Genomic DNA, 22623 nt, shown 5'->3' with positions numbered 1-22623 from the left:
CTCCTTTTTATTCACAAAAATATTGAATTGTCTCTCAATAAAAAAAAAAAACTTCTCAGTAACTGTAACCTTTTGCATTTATTTTGTAATGCAATTACACTGCTAACACTGCTTTTGTGCATAATACAGCTGAGATATGTGATACTTGGCAGGACTTATTTGTCAGCAGTTTCTAGTAAGAGCTCCCCTCCACACTGTAATAGCACTTCACTAAATGACGGCTGAGAGGCGATAAGCCGCCCCGTTAGTGACATGTCAATCAAACATGACGAGTGAATGAGCTGGTAAAATTATTCATGAGGGAACTTGAAAACAGGAATCACAGAGATGAGTGTAAAGAGGAGCACCAACTCCGTCTGATAAACTGAGTAAAAGTTGAGTCACGGAGCTTCCAGATGGTCACATGTTCATCCACTGTGACTCCAGAGTAACAGCACAGAGCACATCTGTTTACCTGGATGCATCACACACTGCATCATAATTCAGGCGTCACATTTGATCATCTTACTTTTCTTCTTCCACCAACATCAGGTCAAATTCTTTAAGCTGTCCCAAACTTTGCTTTATGACTCAATATTTGCAGAAGGAAAAAACATTCCCGTCAGCCTCAGCTGCACTTTGTGTTTAGAAAATGTTTAGCATGCTACAAGGATACATTTCTAAAAGGTCAGCCCGATAAATATCACCTGCTTAACGTCAGCATGGTCGTAGAACAGCCTCACGGAGCTGACAAGCACGGATTTTTTTTTCTTTTACCATTTTATTTTGAGGTAAACAGCAAAAATCTAATGTTCAAATCTCACATGATCCACCAGAAATATTTCCATGCTGTAGCTAAAGTTTATCCTGGTTCAACTTTTCGCTGGACAACACTGTTTTGCCAGAGCTCTCTGCCTCCGACAGCCCCGTGACACTGATAGATGGGCCACATTGGAATGAATGAGAGGATTCAATGTCAGTCTGAGTGTGGCCTGAAGTCTCTTGTGTATTTATCCAAATAGATTCGCTCCTATTTCAATCAGTCCAGCCGGCGGTGTAGCGGCCAACGGGAACGGCAACGGGAAGCAGATTGTTCTGCTTTAAGTCTATTTTCCTTTTTCCGTGTGTAATTACAGTGATTGTACTCGGAGGGCTTCTAAAACACAGACGACCTGTACTCAGTACTGAGTTTGAATGCTCGCTGCTCTGCTTGCGTGCTGCCTACGCTGCAGTATCTATGGAGACGCTGTGCGAGTCTCGTTTTAACAGCAGAGCCTACAGCTAAAAAAATTGGATAGATGGCAGTAGAAGAGAGCACTGACATATTAAATATAACTAGAAGGGCACTCAGGCGCAGACCTCTGCCGAGGACAACTGTCCACTGTTGTATTGTGTGCAAATCTGAAGCTCCAACCACTTTGTATATTTTGGATATATACAATGCCTATAAAAAAAGTATTCACCCCCTTGGATGTTTCACCCTTTTGTTGCTTTTATACATGAAATCATGGTCAATATAATTTGGCTTTTTTTGTTTTTTTTACAAGAATTTGCAAAAAAAGCTTCTTTCATGTCAAAGTGAAGACAAATAAATTACCTCAGTCGATTTCACTTAAGTTGGTGTTGATTGGGTCTGCAGACTACAAGTTTGAAAGCGAAAGAAAAGTTTAAAATGAAGTGAGCTTACGCACATCTGTCACTCGTTCCTCACCTCTGTTCGAAGCAACGTTACCCGCCGCTAGCCTGACACGCTCTTTGTGTCTGTTTTCAGTCTCAGGCCGAGGCTCATTACAGAGGCAGTCGCCACGCCAAGAAGCTTAAGTCTCAGGAGAACAAGTCCAAGGCCAAGCTATCAATCACTGCAGAGACCAATGGGAGCAGCTGCAGTCCTCCTGGACACGCCCCTCTTGTCTCAGCCAACAGCAGCACCAATCAGATCACAGGTATTAATTATCGCGCTAATAAAGCTGATCTGAATAGTGTTACCGATGATGTCTTCATGCTGACATTGTTTTATTTCCTCCAGAACTCGTTCCCAGCCTCTCCGACTCCTCCTCTCCTCTCAAACCCTTCCTCCTCCCCTCCACCTCCCCTCGCTCCTCCTCCTCCCCGTCCTCCAGCAGAGCCGGCAGCGAGCCTCCTCCCCCCAGCCCCCCTTCTGCTCTCCCAGCTCCTGCCCTCTCCTCCTCTTCGACCTCCTCCTCCTCCAAAGCGTCTCCTCCTCCCCCTCCACCAGCTCCTACCACCTCCTCCGCCGCTGCCGCACCCCCTCCTTCCCCAGGATGCTCCTCTCTCAGCGGAGTCAGAGGAGGAGAAGGCGAAGAAGCTGCTGTACTGCTCTCTCTGTAAAGTCGCCGTCAACTCGCTGTCGCAGCTGGAGGCTCATAATGCAGGTGAGGAGGAACCAGAGGATGTAGGTCAAACTTTCACACCTCCACATGTTTAATTCGGTTTCGGAGGAAAAGCAGTCATCTTCAAAGCGGCAGTTTTTAGTACGAAATTATGCAAAGAATCAGCTTTTGAATGATAATTTCAGTGATATATCTGAATTTCTGTCAAATGTGATTTTTCCACCTTCTCTTCACTCACTGAAAAATACAGAATCTATAAATATGGAAATATGAAATATGAAAAAAGTGTGTCTTCACTGGAGACTTCAGCGTATAAACTGCATATAAACTGCAGGGAATTAAAGTGAGCGCAAAGTGTGAACACAAATTCAGCACAGTGGACAACATCTAAGTGGAGTTACCATCTGGAGGGTGACTTAAGACTTATAAAAAAAACCGCATTTAGCCAACATAAGAAAATAAAACGAGAAAAATGAGGGAAATCTGTTCAATTTTGCTTCGATTAATTTGTTCAGTGTTCTGCAACAGAGGGATGAAACTGAAGCTCAGTAGATGCAGATCATTTTCTTTATAAGAAAAATTTCCTGAGCATATATATATATATACACACACCGGTAAACATGAACAAGGGAGAATTCGTATGAAGGATTTAAATCACAAATGAAGGGAGGAAGCGTGGTGTCCATGAACGTCCCTCAACAGCTCTGCACTCCCCCTGCTGGAGCCCTCTGGTAACTACATCTACTCCAATGGCTTTAAAACAGCACAAATCACCAAATACTGTACAGCCATAAAACACACAAGAAAAACCGAAATATGATCTAATTAAAAACTACTCTAAAACCCACAGACAGAAGGTGGATATGTTTGCTGTGGCATTCAGGGATGTTTTGAAATCCCAAAATGTTTTCGCTAAAGATTTGCAAAGTTGAATCAAATCAAGAAGACAAAACACCAAACAGAAATGATCCCGTGATTCTTTGAATGCATCAACAGGAATAACTTTCAACACATTGCTGCCACATAGCAATGACTACCAATATATTATTTGTCTTCTTTAGCAGCCTTGAAGGGAACAAAATCTCCCACAACAGATGGAAGATGAACGTTTTTTTGTTGAGATGAAACGGAACCAAAACAACATGAGCGTGGCTTTGAAGCTGCCACTCACACCGACAGATACATTTGTCGTTGCGTCTCATGTTTCATCGGGGCTGATGTCTGCGTCTGTTTCCAGGTTCAAAGCACAAAACGATGCTGGAGGCTCGAAGTGGCGCCGGGCCAATCAAAGCCTTCCCTCGACCCGGAGCCAAGCTGAAGAACGGCAGCACCTCGGGACTGAAGGGCTCCGGCCTGCAGAACAAAACCTTCCACTGCCAGATCTGCGACGTCCACGTCAACTCTGAGATCCAACTAAAACAGGTAGGGACGCACAGCAGCTCCATTCAGAGCCACAACGTCATATTAACAAGAGTTCACACAGATCTGAAGCTTCGACTGCTCCCGTTCAAACACTCTCCTCCTAAAACCTCAAGTGCTCCTCTTCAATTCATGTTTTTATTCTATTTCTAGCTTCTGTTCATTCATTTTTCTCCTCCTGCTCTGGAATAATGTATTTTAAATGTCAATGATCTGCCGCACACAAAGCGTAACAGGAGAACTCAGCACGATCACCGGCCATTACACAACATGCAGCACGCTGACATTTCATCAACAAGAATTATTCCATGAGTTCAAAATCATCTGCACATCTGCTTACTATTCAGACATTTGAGTTAATGTAAGAAAGTGTACTTGTGTCTTTAATTAGGTCATAATTAAGTACAGTATTACCAAATCAGGTTGGAAGGGGGGGGGGGAGGGGTTGCTGCGGGATGAATTCAGCGTACGATGGTTTAAGAAAAACTGTTGCAACAAAACATCACTTAACTAAAAGAAACACATTTTAGCTTTTTGAAACAATTTCAGTTTGAGGATCTTGAACTTTGACTCGCTGACACAGTATTCGTCGACAAGGACACTTGAAGAGAGCCTCTGTGTCTGTTGTGAGTAACACTTAAGTTAAAATGTCTGCGGTGAAAAATATACGAGTTAAAAAAAAAAAATGTTGACACTTGTGAATCATCATCCCTTTGTGTCACTTACAGTTCGTAGGGTGTAACTTTGGCTCCAGGAAATGTATTTCTTTATGGGATTGTTGGCTGAAAATTGTTGTTGCAAAGTTGGAATTCATGCATGAACATTTTCACACTCTGTGCACAAGTAAAAATGATTTCAGACACAGCCACAGTTTAACAGTGTGATGTGATGTACAAATGAAACCCACAGAGATGAAATAAACATACTGAAGGAGCTGTTTCCCCTTCCGACTATTGGACACACATATTTTCTATCTTGTCGTGTGTGAAAGCTGGATTTAATTTTCTTCTGAGGCTGAATTCTTGGTTTTGTTTCTTCTGTTTTTGTAGTAGTTCAGTCCTCGGCCTTGTTTTTCAGTCTGACGGTGTTTGTTTGTTTGTTTGTTTGTTGTTATTATTGCAGCACATCTCCAGCAGGAGGCACAAGGACAGAGTGGCAGGAAAACCCAGCAAACCCAAATACAGCCCTTATAACAAGCAGCAGCGCAGCTCGCTTACCGTAAGAGTCCAATTCAAGTTTACAAGTATTGATGTATAAATACATGACTACTTTAGATAAATACTAATATACATCAATAACGGGAGACTGTAACGATGTTCCTGAATTTATCAATTTGATTTTTAATTTATTTTCATTCTACCCTGTTTTCCTCTCCTCTCCTCTCCTCTCCTCTCCTCTCCTCTCCTCTCCTCTCCTCTCCTCTCCTCTCCTCTCCTCTCCTCTCCTCTCCTCTCCTCTCCTCTCCTCTCCTCTCCTCTCCTCTCCTCTCCTCTCCTCTCCTCTCCTCTCCTCGTTTCCTCAGAAGGAGCTGGTGAAGTCCTCCCTCTCTCCCTCCTTCCTCTCCGCTCCCTTCGCTCCTCCGCCCTCCTCCCTCCCCCCCTCCATCTCCCTCCCTCCCTCCTCTCTTTCCTCCTCCCCCCTCCTCACAACCACCACCTCCTCCCTCCCCCCTACCATCTCTCTCCATCCTCGCCCTCCGGCCACCTCGTCCCTCTTCACCGCCTCCTTCCTGCGTCCAGCTCCTGGACCAATCAGAGCGAGCCAAGGATCGATTCTCTTCGCGCCCTACTGATGTCAGCAGTGGGGAGTCGAACTAATAACCTTTGACCTCTGACCTGCTGTTTGTTGGAGCTGCATGGGGGCAGAGGAGACATCAACTCTGCCATGCTGGCGGCAGGGATTCAAACCTGCAGCCTCCTCACCGAACTGAGGCTTCAATAAGAGACATAAGCGGACAGAACCGGCTCTTCTTCTGTCTGGATCAGACGTCTTTCGACCCGACAACTCCACACCGGAAGCGGAGCTCTTACTTTAAATAAACCACTGACGTCAACCCAAATTGAAGAAGAAGTTGACACAAATGGCGGAAAACCAGGAATTCTTTAATGCAGAAAGATATCCTGGAACAACATTGTCAAGAAAGCAATACGTGGCCACGGAGACTTCAAAATGTCTGAAAATAAACATGCAGCTCATTTCTCGTCTTAAATGAATCGTGATGCACCAGAATCAGTCGAAACAGAAAGTCCGCTTCGAAGAAATACTTCGAGTTTGAACTCTTTCAACAAAAATGTTCCCTAAACACCTCATCGTTTATGTGGCCGCCTGAAAACAACCAGGAAACCGCTCCCAAAACAGTCATCTGCTGTTTTTAATGCTGAAGACGAAACCAGACACAAAGGCGCAGATGAAAGTCTGGACCCAGAGCCCGCTCAGGAGGTCGGAGGAGCGGTACTTCTAACCAGCACAAACAAGATGTCAGAAAACTCAGCAGACCGTCATGAGCGACACGTTACTGCAGCTGTCCTCGTGTCCTCCTTCAGATGTTCCTAATATCTCATATCTCTACTTTGCTTACTGTCAACAAATCTGACAAAAAGACCAAAACCAGCAGCGTGTTTATTTGTCTTTTTTCACTGTCTGGGAATCTCAGCTCCAAACCATTTGGTTCCTGTTGAAGTCGTAAACCTGAAGCCGTTAAATGGCTCAAAGTTTCATGTTTTGACCCCTTTAAGATTTACGCTAATTTCTGCCTCCAAAAAAACATCCAAATTCAGTCCGTAACAGCTCAAAGACAATCTGTGCAACGTTGATTCTCTTTGGATACGAAAACACCGCGAATTTTTATAAATACGTGAAGCATCTCTGTCGTCATCACCGGGCCAGAGTGAGATCAGACAACGCAAAAACTGTCCTTAAAGTTGCCTTAAGGTAGTCTAGATAATCAGTTTTCAGTCTGTCTGATCCTCTGACTGCTGGTGCGGGTTTCTGAGTACAATGTTAATATTACTCTTGTAAATTAGACAAAAGTATGAAAATCATACCATAAATCAAAAGTGGCCCAGACAAAGTTCACCGGCCATGAAAATATTTTTAATTAAACAACAAACAAAGCTGAAATCCTCCCTTTTCATGCATTTAATATTTCAGTTGCGTCTTCTGTCAGCGTCTCCCTCCGCGCTCTCTGTGTTGTTTCTCCACACTGCCAGCCAGGAATGTAATTTTATTTGTTAATATTACAGGTTTTTTTTTTTTTTTTTTTTTGCCAAATCCAGTTTTAACCTGTTTGGGCAAAAAAAAAAAAAAAAAAAAGCTTTAAAAGAACTAAAAAAAGAAAAGAAGAGAGTAACATCTTTTGATGGCATGTAACCCCAGAATAATACAGATGGTAGCTACAGCCCTGCCAAGTTGGAATAAACAATAAATAATTATTATTTATGAGAAAGATGTTTTTATGGTGCCACAGTGATAGGACTCTAAATAAACTTCCTCTTAACATAATTTTTTATAAGACTTGGCAACAGCCCAAAACAATAACCCAAAAGAGAAAGATTCATTTCTCTTAATAAATAGAAGGACAGCTTGTTGTTTATCGTCGCCGCCTGCTGAATCAAGCTGTCGTATGTTTGGAGCTGAAGTACATGACCTCCCCCTCGTCCCTGATGTCGTCCCTGATGTTGTCCCTGATGTCGTCCCTGATGTCTCCGCTGCCTGTTTCAGACTCATTCTGGACTCTGGACGCGGCTACTTCCTGGTTTTACAGTGAGGAAAAGCCTTCGGTCCTGAACACTTGTTTCGTTCAACCTTCCTGCTTTCACTGAACCGTCTGAAGTTTGAAGCATCTGAGCAAAAACTTCTACTGAAACTTTTCTGTCGGAGGAACGTTTTAAACAGGAACTTTTCACAACCTGCAAGAGCAAAAGAACGTTTTCCTTCGATAAGCTCACTCACTCTCCGCAAGGAAAACAAAATGTTGTCTATCACGAACGATTCTCTGGTTGCTTTTTTTGTGCTCCACTTTATTTTACAGTGTACGTTGTAAATATTTAACAGAAGCATCTCATCTACTTTCGAACAACTACTTGAAGAGTTTTGATCCATCGAGCAGTTTGGCATTTGAATCTAAACTCAAAGATCCACTTTTTTTTTATTCTGAGTTTCCAGCTGCGACTCAGAGGCTTTATGTGCACATGGAGATGGCTGTGAGGGGTGTTTGTCTGTGTTTGTTGTAGTTCTGCTGCTTTGCGCTCCATCTGTCCCAGTCGGTCCCTATTACCCAGGATATACTAATGACAGGAGCCCATTAGTGTGTCATGCAGGCTGAAATCTCTTCCCATCATTACGTGTTGACTGTCGACATCTGGGCGTAGAGACAAACGGTGATCAAACATCCCAGCGTCCAAACCCTGACAGACTATAACATAAGTGTGTCATGAGCCATGAGAAGCCACAACGTTGACCAAAATCAGAACTGAATTTACTGAATACTGAAAAATGATCATCTGGGAAAAAGAAAATGAAGAAAACAGAAAGAGAAAATGATGAGATTTCTGGTTAACTACGATAGATTAGTGTTTTCGTCTTTATCGATCTATTCTGGCAGGAGTTCATCACATCATGAAGTTTTCAGCAAAAGCTGTCATTTAAAGGCATGATGTTGCCATGGAGGAGTCAGTCTGAGTGGGCAGTGTTGTTATTTTAATGACTTGAACCCATTTTAAACTAAACCCTTCTTGAATTGCCGTACGGCTGAAAACGATATCATATGGTGCTATTTTGCTGATGAAGACACAAATTTCTCGAATGGTAAAATTTGTTTTTGCTGAAGTGAATTCTCTTTTCGACTCCCCACAGAAAACATGTTTTGTTCATTATCAGGAGGTACCATGTTGAGTTGACAGTGTCTGCTTTGGTCTCACATGCAGGCTGAGGTGATGTGATGAAGCCTGAGCGAGTGCTGTTTACTGAAGACAGCCGTGTCATGTGTTCGAAAGATGTGAAAAAAGCTAGTAAGGGGGACCTTTGAATCGACTTTGTCACACCTGCTGATCCCGGAGTCACAAACAAACGTCTGTGCTCAACATCAATATTTTAATTCTGTAATGAACACTGGAGCCTTTAGGGGGCGCTAGCGGGACTGTTATTCTCAAACTGCTCCTAACGTCACTGTCAGCCCATGCAGTTGTAGTTTTCACTCTTCAGGTGGTTGTTTGACTGTCATGAAAAGCTTCACAGGACCATTGAAAACCATAGAAAACAGTTTTAGAAAACAAAGTTAAAGAGAAGTTGTAAGGAAAAAAAAAGAAGAAAAAAAAGCTCTTTTAGTCGGACTGTGACATCACACAGTAAGGTAATGTGATGTCACAGTACAATTTACCTCAGGTGCATTCACCTGTTCTCTTCATTAGGAATCATCTGAGGAACCGAAGCAGCATCGCTCAAAATCTGATTGGTTGGGTTGAAACAGCGAGGCGTGTGATTGGGCAAAGTAACAACAGTGTTGAATCTGATTGGCTGGAGACTTAAAGGAGAGGTTTACGTTTTATTTACAGCCGGTATGGACAAGAGGAACGATTGCACTGACCAATAACTTTTTAAGAGATCATAGGAGAATGTGAGTGCTGCATTAAAGTTGACTTGAATAATAACGTGGACCTGTTCTTTACATGTAAATAATATTCACTTTCTTTAAACCTGAATTTTAATTTCGCATGTTGTTCTATTATTGTGGGATAATGAAACATCTAAAACTGCTGATAGAATATGTACAAACGAAATGGACAAACGTAATTCATCTTCAATCTGAGGAATAAAATACAAAGTTTCCATGTAAACATTTTGTTCATCGTTGCCAATAAAAACAATGGCAGTTCTTAGACACGTTAAGAAACACGATGTGGACCAGACTGCACAGTTACAAGCCCTGATTAGAAATACTAATGATATGATATCAGCGTCAATAATGACAACATTTATTTTCTATGGTTTCCAGTGGTCCATATTTTCTTGTCCGTCTTTCTGCCTCCTCCTGAATAACTTGAAGCATTTCAGTCTTCCAGTAATGAACAAAAAGACATAATGTGTGTTTGTGTGTGTTTATCTATGCAGTATTTGGTCTCAGTGTGGTAACTCTTCTGTCTCTCATCATGTAATATGTAAAAAAGAAAAAAAAAGAAAGACAAAGTGTCAAATCTGTGTTGATGATGCTGATGAACCTCCACTGAGGCTGTTTGATTTGTTAGAAATGAAGCTCTCAGCTGTTCACATGAACTTCCTCCTCTGTCCGATGATGTCATCATGATGCAATAATGTACAGATTAGCTGCTGCTTTTCTATTCGCTCCGCTTCCTTATCAGCAATACTGAGGCCTGGGAGGCTCGATACTGAGGATGCAATACTGGAATGAAGCACTAAACTGAGATTGTGTGTGTGTGTGTGTGTGTGTGTGTGTGTGTGTGTGTGTGTGTGTGTGTGTGTGTGTGTGTGTGTGTGTGTGTGTGTGTGTGTGTGTGTGCTGAACGTCGACCACCTGATTTAATCACGTAGCTTCCAAAATAAAAGCTCATTTTCCATGAACCCAAATGCCATGCAAACAGTGAAATAATTTAAGTGTTTAAAGGAGCCGTCCACCCAAACTACTGCACACAGGGCTTCTCTCTGAAGCAGGCAGACGTGCTGCTGGTCATGTTAACACACCTGATATAGTTATATTGAAAACATAGAAGTTGGTTGAGTGTTGTTTAACCGGACAGATATTTGTACCAAATTTTAATGTTATCTTTTTCCAAATTGTAAAAAATGTTATCGAACAATGTTTTAAAAAAATAAATCCAGATTTTGACATTTGAAGATGGAACTGGTTCCACACAAGTTCAGATTCAATCAACCGGTAATCATCCAAATCTGAATGTTTAAATTGGATCATCTGCAATTTGATGTGTTAAAAAGCAACACTTCCTGCTTCAGAGAGACTTCATCCTCTTTGTACAGTATTTATTCTCTGAGCTTGTTTTTTTTATGAGGATGCTAATAATTATGATGCAGATATGCAAAACTTGTCAGGTTGAGATTATGTCATATTTCTCTTATTATTATTTTACTTCTGTAATTTTATTTTGTTTGTTTTCATTAAAAACATCTGTACAACCTATTGCTCCTTTTATTTAGTTTTTATAAACCAAAAACCAAACCAAAAAGAACTGAATCAGGCTATTTGAAATATTGTACAGCGACCTCACGTCTCATGTAAAACTCACATGACCCTAAATGATTTAAAGTGATCACAGTGCTGATATATAAAATGTCTGCAAATCTCATGAGATTCCAAATGTTGTACACGGATGATGAATCATACTAAAATACACCGAAGTGCATGAAAAGCAACCGCGACACCTCGGTGAGTCTCATACAGGTGCTGATATTTGTATTCAGCTGCCTCAACATGAGGCCACAATGACGCTAGACTGAGACGTTTTATTCTGAATGTGACCCTGTACCCGGAAACAAGTGGTCAGCGTCCAGGATGAAATGTGGGAAGGAGCAGCGGACGTTAAAACAGCTGCTTTAAAAATGTCCAACCGGCCGCAGACGCTACGTCTGACTTTTTCTTCATCAGTAAAGCGCACTGACTCCCCGACATATTATGATGAACAGAGTAACTCTTTCATCAAACCACAGCGATATGTTGAAAGCTTGTTGCAAACTCGACCTTGGGTGGATAACACGGAGTCCTGATGGGAAACCGCTCGCTCTCATCCCCCCTTCGCCCCCACTCCCTCTTCTAGTCATTCAAAATATGCAGAAAATGTTTCAAGAAACAAATGTCAAAGCGTAATTTCTTTTTATTACCTCTGCCAAGAAGTTTGTGTTTTTGAGGCGGTTTGTTTGTCTGATTGTCAGCAGGATTGCAAAAAAAAAGCTACCGGCCTCATTTTTATGAAATCTGGTGGAGGGGTGTAACACGGGCCGAGGAAGAACCCATTATATTTTTGGAGCAGATCCGAGTCACGGTGATTGTCCTCACTTTCATGAATTTGTGAAGGGTTTGTGGACGACAGGCAGTAAAACTCAACAGTGCCAAAACACAAGGCGTTTTAGAAATACAATAACTCCTGACAGTGAAACAATCCACAATAACAGGTATCAGTATTCTGGTGGAGTACACGTTTATTTTCTCAGATTTAATACAGCAAGCAGTCGATATGAAGCCCTCAGTGTTTCATAGGGGAGAATCTGAACCAGTACAACATAAAGACTGTAATACACCCATCGGTCCACAAGAGGAAACCGTGTGTGTCATGGTTTGCCTTAAAGGTGAAGGAACTAAAGCGACTTGGTCAGGTTCAGGAAAAGATGGTGATTTGGGTTAAAATAAGTAAAACCTTAAGTAGCTTACATTATGTTACTTAACACACTGTAAGTTACATAAGTTAAATACGTTCGGCTATGCAAGCGGCTCTTAAAAGAAGCCTATGTTGACTTTTGTTTGCTTGTAGTTTACTACGTAAATATTCTGATTGAGTTTAAAATATGAGCTCCAAGAAAGTCAAATTGAGTTTTAAAAAACAATATTATTTTGGTATTGTTACCTCCTGTAGTCAATACTTGCAGCATCAAAATCCCAGAAGAGAAAGATAAACACTGATTCACTCTGACCGGATCAAACTGGTACTGAGTAAGTCAGAGCTAGAACTGGACTGGAAAGGAAGCTTTTCACTGGATTGATTATTTACTGCACGCCCAGCATCTCCTGCTCTGAGGTAATAGAAAATATGGCCAGTCTCTCTGCATTTAGTCCACTGAACTTTATTGCTTTATTCTATTCTTTATTAACATCGAAAGACTCTTTGGATTGTATTTGCAAACTGCAACCTGCCTTTCTGTTTTTGAATCTTATCAGTGAGTTTGTATTTTGTTCTGAATCCTCAGAGGTTCTGGCCATAAATTCCTCTGTTGATCACGAACAGTGAAACCTGCCCATCTACATCCTGAACATTATTTCTGACTTGCTGTACAGTAACAAAAAGGTTTTTCTTCAGTTTTCAAATGATGTTCTGCTCATCCACGAGACCAGGTTGTTTCCCATTTTCTAGTCTTCTTGTGTTTTTTGTTGTGTTTTGTTTTTTAAGAAAGACCCCAACTGTTGTTTTTGTCAAACCAAAGACCTCTGATGTCTCTCTGATAGAGTTTCACTTTCTTAAACCTCATTATTATCTGTTCTCTTTCTGTATCTGAGGTACGGTTTCTTCCAACATGAGGATTTTATTCCACAAGTATGGATTCATATGAAGTCTGACTTATTCGAGGAGGAATAGGGCGAGAGGGGGAGGAGGAGGAGGAGAGGTGGAGTTCTTTTGTCCTGTCTGGGGTTAAAGGAGGTGTGAGGCTGCAGAGAGCTCCTGCAGAGAGAAGCTGACACTATTACCACAGGAGTACGGACAGTATTTGTATCCAGACAGCCATCATATTTGTACTTATAGTACGTATAGGAGGGAGAATTGCATTGGTACTTATAGGGCTTGAGGTAACAGAGCATATTTGTGCATATGTTGGTATTTTTTTGTCACTATTGTACAAATAGTACTCTGGCAGAGTAGTAGCTTTTTGCAGTTTTCAGACAGATATTGTTGACTGTAACATCATATTTTCATCAGTAATAATACAGTAAAAAATAAAGTCCTGACTGTAAGTAAAAAATTAGGGCGGAGTCCAACAGAATATAAAATCAAAGTGGAATAGAGCAGAGTAGAAGCAGAGTCCGGTGAAATGCAGGATTACGAGGAGTCGGTGTCGTTCCTGGGGACGTGGGGCCCGTTCCAGAGGAGGGTCTTCTTCGTACTCTGTCTCTGCTCCTTTCCATCCGGATACAACATCCTGTCCGTCATCTTCCTGCTGGCCAGTCCACCCCATCACTGTTACGTCCCCGCCCACAGCAACCTGAGCCAGGACTGGATCCAGGCCAGCATCCCAGTACAGGTTAGAACCGGAGCCACATCGGATCAAACTCACTGACTCAGAATATGATTCACTGAGAGACCGAAGGCCATTTCTTGAATAAACACGTGACATTTATATTATTTCACTTTGTCTTTGAGCAACAAATTCATTATTTTTAAGGAAATGATCTCAACCTTTGATTTCTCTCATGTCTTAACTGCACACCTTACTCGCTGTTTGATTTACACATGAAGCCGCTATAATCGGTGTTTTTACATTCAGTCAACCACATGACTACATGTATGTGAAAATTGTCTCTAGAAGCGATGAACCATGAATTATTACCTTATTTTGATGTTTCCTTTTAGCTTTTTTTTTTTTTTTTTTTTTTTTTGTAGCTTTTTTGCGCCCGCCTCCGTCACCTGTCTCGTTGCATTGTTGTCAGCAGGCCGCTTTCGTTTTACGTGCTCAGCTCCAAACAGCAGACAGACACAGTTGGTGGTGGACAAAGTGGAGCATTAATCTACGAAAGAGACAGATATTTCACATGGGAGTTGGTAGAGATCAGAAACGGAGCTAAAAGAGAGGTGGTGAGAAACGTGACTCTAAATGAACGATAATGTTGCATCATACCTGCTGACATGTTCACCATATCAATGTTTTGACGTAACGATTATTGCTCACATCCCCAAAAGGATCAAAAATATCAGTTAAAATCCTTAAAAAAAATAACTGATAATTTCTCCTTTTTTTAAAAAAAAATCCTTATACCTTAGATTAAATACAGCGTCAAATTAAGTAAATTAAATTATACATAAGTAATTAAGAAATTAATCTAGTAAAATACATACTGGCACATTTATTATTTTTTATTTAATTCAATCATTTTGTAAATTTAAAAGTCAGGATTTAACATCTAAGAACTTTATTCTCCATCACAGTAACACAACTTCCTCCCTCGCATGGCTCAATCTAAAACAAGCAGACACAGAGTTCGTTAAATAATGAGTTCCTATTAACTCCTGAAAATGTCTGTAATTATTATGGTGGCTCACTGCAGCCTCAGTATTCAGCACTCATGTCATTAATATGGTTTAAAAAAATAAAAGAAAAAAGGGATTGCATTTTAATTCCGGGGGAATAAATTATCCATCAATGAAGTGCAAGAAGATTCCCAATCCTCTTCAAAGCCAAACAGTTTCTTGGAAACACGGGTGTAATTGGTTTGTTAGTTTTGTCAAAATGTGATGAAAAACCTTTATTCCTCCCTCTGACGCCGACTGTTTTCAGCTGCACTCGAATCAGTTCGAGAAAACTTCACACTGAAACAAATTCACCCAAATCTGCAACAAGAGATCCAGCTCACTCACTGCTCCTGGTCTCTGTCCCTGCAGAGTTCCTTCACAAGTCATATTCATGTATTAAAACATATTATTATGGCTACTGTTAGTGTTAAATTAAGATGACGTATCAATATGTAAGAAGCATTTCAGTGTTTGTTAGCTCATTTAAACTATTTCATCTTCTGATAGGTAGTTTAATTCAATGAAAATACTTTACATGTTAATGAAATGTTTGAATCAAAAATATGAATCCTTAAATGAAGAACTAACTATAACTAGTGGTGTGTAAACATTATTTTCACATCTGAAATTGTGGGTGAATAATGCCATACAACATATATGTAACACAATATGAAAACTAAAAACTGTACATTATTCAAAAGTCCTGTTTTCCATGTTCAGCTCTGGTGTAGACCTGAGTTATGACTGTCATGTCGGGTAGAACTAGTCCGCACTGTTCTGGTCCACCTCCCCTCTGCTGCAGTTAATAAACAATCATGATGTTGTTTCCTGGTCGGCAGGCGACGGGGCAGCTGGAGAGGAGCAGCTGTAGCCGGTACAAGCTGGACCTGGTGCAGAACCTGTCGGCGCTGGGAGTCAACCCCGGCCCAAACCGGACCCTGAACCAGTCTGGGCCGGGGTCCGGTCCAGAGGTCCTGCTGTCCAGCCTGAGGCGGGAGGGATGTAAAGATGGATGGACCTACAGCACCGAGTACTACCAGTCTACTGTGGTCACCGAGGTACTCTTACTGTTAATGTGAAATTTACTACAGTTACAGTTTAGACACCGTGTGGTCACAGCTCCCGTCTGTAAAATCAGGTGTGTGTGTGTGTGTGGGTGGGGGGGGGGGGGGTTGTGACCTTTCTCAGGGGCCACCAATCATTGACCAGCCTCAGAGGCCTACAGGAAGCCGTGAAACTGGAAATGACTGGAACTGGGTTTCTTGCATTCGTTATCTATTTTGTGTCGACGTCTGCTGCACAACAGTTCAACTTTTGATCTTTCAGAGGCTTCTCATCTGTATTTAACCTCCGGTGACCTGGAGAAGTTCAACTTTGGGCTCTTTTTCACTGTTTTAAGTTGTTGTGTGTTCGTTATATTATTCCAGGTTGCATTTCTACGTCTGCCTTGTATTCCAGTGTCCGTACTTGCTGTATTTTATTCTAGTTTGTCCTTTTACGTCTGCTGCTGAAAACCCCATGTGTCCGTTTGTCTTTGCAGTTTGACCTGGTATGCAGCGACCAGTGGAAACAGCCTCTGACCTCTCTCGTCTACTTCCTGGGAGGACTCTGTGGATGTTTCATCTCTGGACAGATGTCTGACCGGTACTTTTCTCTTTCAGATCAATGTGTTGTTTGAATTATCTGGTTGAATGGTCTGAATGTTTCACCAAAACCATGTCTTAGCTAACAGATCAAAGAGGTGAAGGTGTCGGTCCAAAGAAGAGACATTCAGCAGAGCGTGACGGACGGCTTTGGATGGCTGAGCAGAGGAACATAATATGATCTTTGGTGCCGTTAATGTCGGCTGCTCTCCTGTTTTTTGCACTGAAGGTTCGGCAGGAAGCCGGTTCTGTTCGGTTCCATCGCCGTGCTGGGCGTCTTCAGCACCGCCCTGGCTTTCGCCCCGTCGTGGCCCGTCTTCACCGTGCTGTTCTTCCTGCTGGGCCTCGGACAGATCTCCAGCTACATCGTTGTTTTTGTGATGGGTTTGTGTTTTCTTTCATTCTCGGGACACTGTGACCTCTGACCTGTCCCCTCCTCTCCCCCCGACTACATATTTCTACTTGTTAACTTCAGTATGTCCACACACCGGTGAGGACATATTTTGAAGTTACAACCTGCTCTGTCCCCTTTTGGACACACAAACACCTCCCCCTCCCCCTCCTCCCCCCAATTCATCTTTAAAACAAAATGACCTTGACCTTTCACTGTCATGGCTGATGTATTTCCACTTACGAAACCAGCATTATTTTACTCTTGAGCAGTAAACAGACAACAGAAAAAAGTTCCTTAGGATACTTTATTTTTTTGTATCCTGATGTATTATTGTTTAATTGCCTGACTTCATTTAAATGCAGCGTTTCCTCCACAGGTTCAGAGATCCTGACAGGTTGGAGCAGACTCCTCTTCTCCAACCTGTGCTTGCCTTTTGTTTACGTCTTTGCTATGATGCTTCTGCCGAGCACCGCCTACCTGGTCAGAACCTGGAGACACCTGTCACTGATCATGGCCGTGCCCGGCCTCACCTTCATCTCCCTCTGGTGGTGAGACGACCTCAGTAGGCTATCGCGATTTTTCTGCATCTCATTTGATTAGTTTGCAGGAGGACTTTTTAATGATCAGACTTGAAGGACAGGATGAAAGACGGTCCAGTTGGTCAGGAATTTGTCCGAATAAAATTTATTTGTATTTCAGGGTTCTACAAACAAAGTAAACGAAACGCATTTTCAGACAGATAAAAGAAAAGTACTTCTTTCATTTATAATCAGAAAGCTCTGCTAAAAACATGCGAAGCTGTCCGGCAGGGGCGTCGAATTCATGGGTTAATATTTGCTGTATCCATCTATATGCTGCACCTTGCAAATGTTAAGATAAAAGCTATAATAATTGCCACCAAGATAACTTACACTATCATAACACAGGACCACTGCATGTTTAAAGTGCAACTTAACAACCTTCTGCTTTAACATTTGTATAGATTTTCAGCAGGGTGTTTAAATCCGTTCCGGCCTGAGTCGACTTCTTGTTAATTATTGTGATGGATGGAACATAATCTGTGTCTGGATCCCCACCAGGCTGGTCCCGGAGTCTCCTCGCTGGCTGTTGTCTCGCGGCCGTTTGCAGGAAGCGGACTTCGTGCTGAGGTCAGCAGCTCTGGAGAACCGAGTGGACGCGCCACCCGTCATCTTCCTCTCAGCCAGTGTAAGAGCCTCTGTGAGCTCAGCCTCGTTCCACACAGTGAACGACGGAGGACTGACGTTTTTCTCTATCCGCAGGTTGAAAAAGCTGAAAGCCAGAAGGCCGAGTCCCTCAGCTTCCTGGACCTGCTGAAGACCACAAACATTCGACGCATCACACTCATGCTGTGGCTCATCTGGTGAGTTTAAACACTTTTATACAGCACAAGAATTGTTCTCGTTTTCAGCGACAGGTTCGTCCATCCAGAGGACGGCACAGATACAACTAGCGGTCCATTTTCATAACGTTTACTGTGGAGATTGATCCTAATGACTCTGGTGACCCCCGACCTTTCCTCCGACATCATGCTCTCTAGAGGATGAACTCTTTAGTTGCTACTGAGCCCGTGAGCACCACCTTCAGGACAAACTTGCTTTATGCCTCCTTTAAAAATGGCCAATTCATCAGCAGGCCTTTTTTTCTCTCTCTCTCGCTCTCTCTCTCTCGTTGTTTGCAGGTTTTCTATGAGTATCAGCTACTTCGGATTGTCATTCAATTTGTCGAGTCTCTATGGCAACCCCTTCCTGAACCACTTCCTGCTGTCGGCCGTTGAGCTCCCGGCGTACGTGGTCGGCTGGTTGGCCGCACGCAGCCTTCCTCGCCGCCTCTCATTTATCGGCTTCTGTCTGCTGGGTGCGCTGGCGCTGCTCCTCATCCAGATCACTCTGTACAGTGAGTAAAGACCAGTGGGATGTAAAACAGAACCGCCTTTTTTCCTGATTTCTTTCTAAATACTCTTGTTGAAAAAGATTGAAGCATTTGCAGCACAGCAGATTGCAAGTACAACCAACGGTCAGATGACAAAAGCTCAGTATTTGTCCATTTTTTTTGAGGACATGCACAAGGAATTTGAAAGAGTTCCACTTTTGATGTGTCATTTTCTTTAGTTTCTGGGTTTTGGAGGAACCCAGTAAACGTTTCTGGACATTAGCTCTTAGAAAATCAAAGCACATGAAACTTTTAGGAAAGCATCTGCTCCCACACAGAGGATGCTTGTGTCCTCAGCAGGGATAACCTGAAGCCACACAAACTAATGAAGTTAGCTAATTATATGCGCAGCAGCTTTGGCCGGGCTCCAGTTGTTATGTGGTTCAAATGTGTTTGCAGTTCATGTGGTTCAAAAAGCCTTAAAAAAAATTAGACGCTGTCCTAAAAAAATACCCTTAATGTACAAATAGTTTTTTTTTTGTTGGTCTATTACAGACAGCCTCTGCATGTTGAGAAGTCCACAGCTTGACAGGCCTGCCACGCTTAGTTACAGCTGCTAAGCTGTGATTGGACAGTAAATGTTTGCGACAGCAGTTCAGGGAACGGTCAGCCGCGTGCCGGTCGTTCAGCAGTGCTTCAAAATGCTTTGTTTTCTCCCCCTCTGCTCCCTGCAGGTCAACCAGCCCTCACCCTGTCCCTGGTGCTGCTGGGCAAGTTCGGCGTGCTGGCTGGCACCGGGGTGTTGTACATGTACACCGGAGAGCTGTCTCCCACCGTCATCAGGAACACAGCTATGTCGTCCTGCGCCATGTTCTCCAGAGTGGGGTCAGCTATCTCCCCCTACCTGCTGCAGCTGGGTGAGACCTCTGACTTCAGACTTCTACTGTGAATAATGTTAATAAGTGAATCACAACTTGCGCAATGCATTTAACTGAGCAGTTTATCCATGTTTGAAAGTTCTTCATTTCCAATGTTTTCATTCATTTTGTGTTGGTCTGCAGAGAAGCAAACTATTCGTTGTGATCACAGTATTGCCGATATCAGTTCTGTCTATTAAAGGTTCCCAGAACAAAATCTTCTTGTCCTTCTTTAGTGCTACTGAACTGACCCTTTAGTTCCTTTAGTGGAAGAATAAACTCACTAATGTGGTCTGGTTTGGTCTCCAGCTGTGGTCTACGAGCTCCTGCCGTGGATCGTTGTGGGTTCTCTGACGCTTCTCAGCGTTCTCCTCTGCGCCTTCCTGCCAGAGACCTTCAGACGGCCGCTGCCCGACACCATCCAGCAGATGCCGCTCACACAGTGGTGAGTGAAACCACGCACAGATCTGAGCACAGAGGAAGCACCCATTTACAAAGGAAAAATGTATTTATTAAATCTGTTAAAAAAAAGTACCAAAACATTCAGCTTATTTAAAAAACTTTTTTTTAAAAAAAAGCAACGTGAAACAAAACAGGCGAAGAAAACAAAGATGAAAACAAATGTGGGTTAATTTCAGCCGTACTGACACAGCTCTCCTTCATCTGGTTTGCAGCTTCAGGTGGCCACGGGCCTCCACGCCTCCTCCAAGGGATGATGGGAAAATAACTAAAGACCAGACCACTGCGCTTGAGATCTTGTGCACAACTCGCCTATAACACTCCTACCATGCAACAAGTGTGTCACGTTAAAACAAAACATCAAACTACCTTGCAAACTTGCATTAATTTCGTCAGGATGGTGTTGTTGTTGTTGTTTTTTCTGTGTCCACCAGCTGGCATCTCATGAACACTGGGACAAGACCTGCAGAACCTCCAGCGATGCATTCACTGACACCCAATGAACAGTGACAGCAGGTTATTTTCTTTTTATCACAAAAGGGACAGAGTGCTGTGAAACAGTGAGGCAACAAAGGAAGCTACTGCAGAGTTGAATTAAAGTACACAATGACAGATGTTTTTTCTTCCATTAAAACTGAAGGAGAAATTAAAGTCGGCTGAATATTTGTAAAAGGGTGCTATTTAAAATCGGACAGTAACGTGGCACGCTGAAGATCCAGTTTACTGGGTTTTACTCATGGATTGAAACACATGTGCCTTTGAGATGAGGAACATGACAATAATGTCTGTCTCATCATGAATACGAAAGTGGAAAGAAATGTGAATCATAAATATGGATTAGGTGAAAGTTATTGTAAATGGTGTTCGTACTAGCTGCGCTACATTCAGAGATTCAAAATTGGTAACGTAAACTTTAACTTTTAGTTGTTTATACGGAATACGGTTTTGTTTATACCAGTATGACAAAGACAAATGTGAGGATGTGTATGTATCTAATGTCACGTATGAATTGGCATATCAAAATTAAGTACTTCAAAATGTATATTTTTGCAATTCAACAAACTGAACATGATCATCTCTTTAAAATAATTATTGTCATCTGTAATGTGTTTATTTCATTTCATATACCTGATGGTGTTGTTTGTTAAAATGACTCGATATTTTGGTAACGGTATTTGTTTTTATTTGAACATAAATCTGATACTACTACTTTTCTGGTGGTACTTGAATGTCTCAGTGGGCTGAACTGGTAGGGGCGTGGCCTATTTTGCAGTGGCCCCGCCCCGGAAACATTAATGAAGCTTCACAAGGTTTCACCGGAAAAGAGGTAATTAGTCCTTCATAATAAAAGCAAGAAAAATATACGTAGTCTATCCACAAAACCCAAAATGTATCCACCAGACAAAAATAATCCCCAAAAAACAAGCAATTTATGAAAGTGGGAATTTTCCCAAAACACGCTCTTACCTCCAGCGCCTCCATGAGGTGGGCAGCATTGATTCAAAGTGAAAACGCCCAACAACTTTGAAGCAGATATTCACTGTCATCTCAATACTTTGGTTTATCCTTTGGCATGATATCTTTCAACGGTCTTTAGTATCAACAAATGACTCGTAGGTCTATTTATTAAATTGTATCTCAGCATTCACTGGTACCTAAGACTTTGAATTTTCAATGCTTGTTTAGGAGGGTCTATTTGTGGACCTACTTATCAAGTACAGTCGTGACTGTTGGATAACTGGAATGACAATTTTTTTTAATTTTTTTTTTAGATATTCTAGCTTTAATTCAATTATTACATTTATTCAGTGTAATATCTTGCCTTGAGATTTTTGGAGAGGTCTTTGTATGACTCTTGACTTTCTACCTCTCCAGGACAAGTTCTTGTTTACTTCTGATTCATGGTGTCTGAGTGTTTTTAATAGACGTATTTTTATGTTAAAAAAAAAAAAGCCAATTAATACCTTTCTAAGATAATTACAACCCCAAGTCTTGTTTTATTTTCATTAAAACTAAACTCGCTTGTATCAAAAAATTATACCCAAAAATACATACAAGAAAATATAATATTTCAAAAAATTTAAAACAGTGCAAATAAATACAATTTCACACAGATAATAAATGTTTGATGTGACCCCTTGAGAGCCCCGATTTAATATTATGGAATCAGTCTGGGATTATGTGAAGTAACAGAAGACACTGAGACAAACTGAATCCGCAGAGTTTTCCAAGATGCTCCGTGAACAAGCTTCCTGCCAAGTGCCTTAAGAGACTGAGCAAAAGTATACCAAGGTAAATGGGGCTATTTTAGACATTGATTTAGTTTTTTCTTGTTTGCTCCTTATTTAGTTTACTGCACTTTGTATGGTGAATAAATCTACTAGGCCTGTATATGACATAATTTAGGAAGACATCCTCACTTTCTTTCTGGTGCCTTGAAATCTTTGCTACCTCGGCAACTATGTTTTTATAAAGCTTATCAGGCTTTTATGAACTTTTTGGAAAAACAGAATACAACTATATGCAGGGCTGCGGCTGCTTTTGTGAAATGTGGAGAAAAGGTGGAGAAACATGTCCCTCCATCCCTCGACGTTTCCTCCGGGGCTTTTA

The 22623-nt window shown here is 41.8% G+C and overlaps 2 protein-coding genes across 2 annotated transcripts in view; both read left to right on the top strand.

The window, feature by feature from the left end:
* Window positions 1-10899, top strand: part of znf385b (zinc finger protein 385B) — a 57548-nt gene extending 46649 nt beyond the window's left edge. The window contains 6 exon segments of the mRNA XM_069706906.1: window positions 1751-1922; window positions 2006-2255; window positions 2257-2372; window positions 3568-3752; window positions 4872-4967; window positions 5272-10899. Of these exon segments, the coding sequence (XP_069563007.1) occupies window positions 1751-1922; window positions 2006-2255; window positions 2257-2372; window positions 3568-3752; window positions 4872-4967; window positions 5272-5541 (1089 nt within the window). The 3' untranslated portion in view covers window positions 5542-10899.
* A 2615-nt stretch (window positions 10900-13514) lies between these two features.
* Window positions 13515-21175, top strand: LOC138625848 (solute carrier family 22 member 4-like). The gene is made up of 11 exons (XM_069707073.1): window positions 13515-13724; window positions 15550-15768; window positions 16251-16354; window positions 16583-16737; window positions 17124-17295; window positions 17827-17953; window positions 18028-18128; window positions 18447-18661; window positions 19372-19554; window positions 19864-19999; window positions 20229-21175. The coding sequence occupies exons 1-11, from the start codon at window positions 13515-13517 to the stop codon at window positions 20329-20331; spliced, it is 1725 nt and encodes a 574-aa protein (XP_069563174.1). The 3' UTR covers window positions 20332-21175.
* Window positions 21176-22623: the final 1448 nt, after the last annotated feature.

This window comes from Brachyistius frenatus, unplaced genomic scaffold, assembly GCF_029030835.1.
Source record: "Brachyistius frenatus isolate BFR_SWC_R1_liver_20210118 unplaced genomic scaffold, ASM2903083v1 Contig_66, whole genome shotgun sequence".
Lineage (NCBI taxonomy): Eukaryota > Metazoa > Chordata > Actinopteri > Embiotocidae > Brachyistius > Brachyistius frenatus.
The sequence above is the reverse complement of the archived record's forward strand: the minus strand, read 5'-3'. Positions and strand labels throughout refer to the sequence as shown.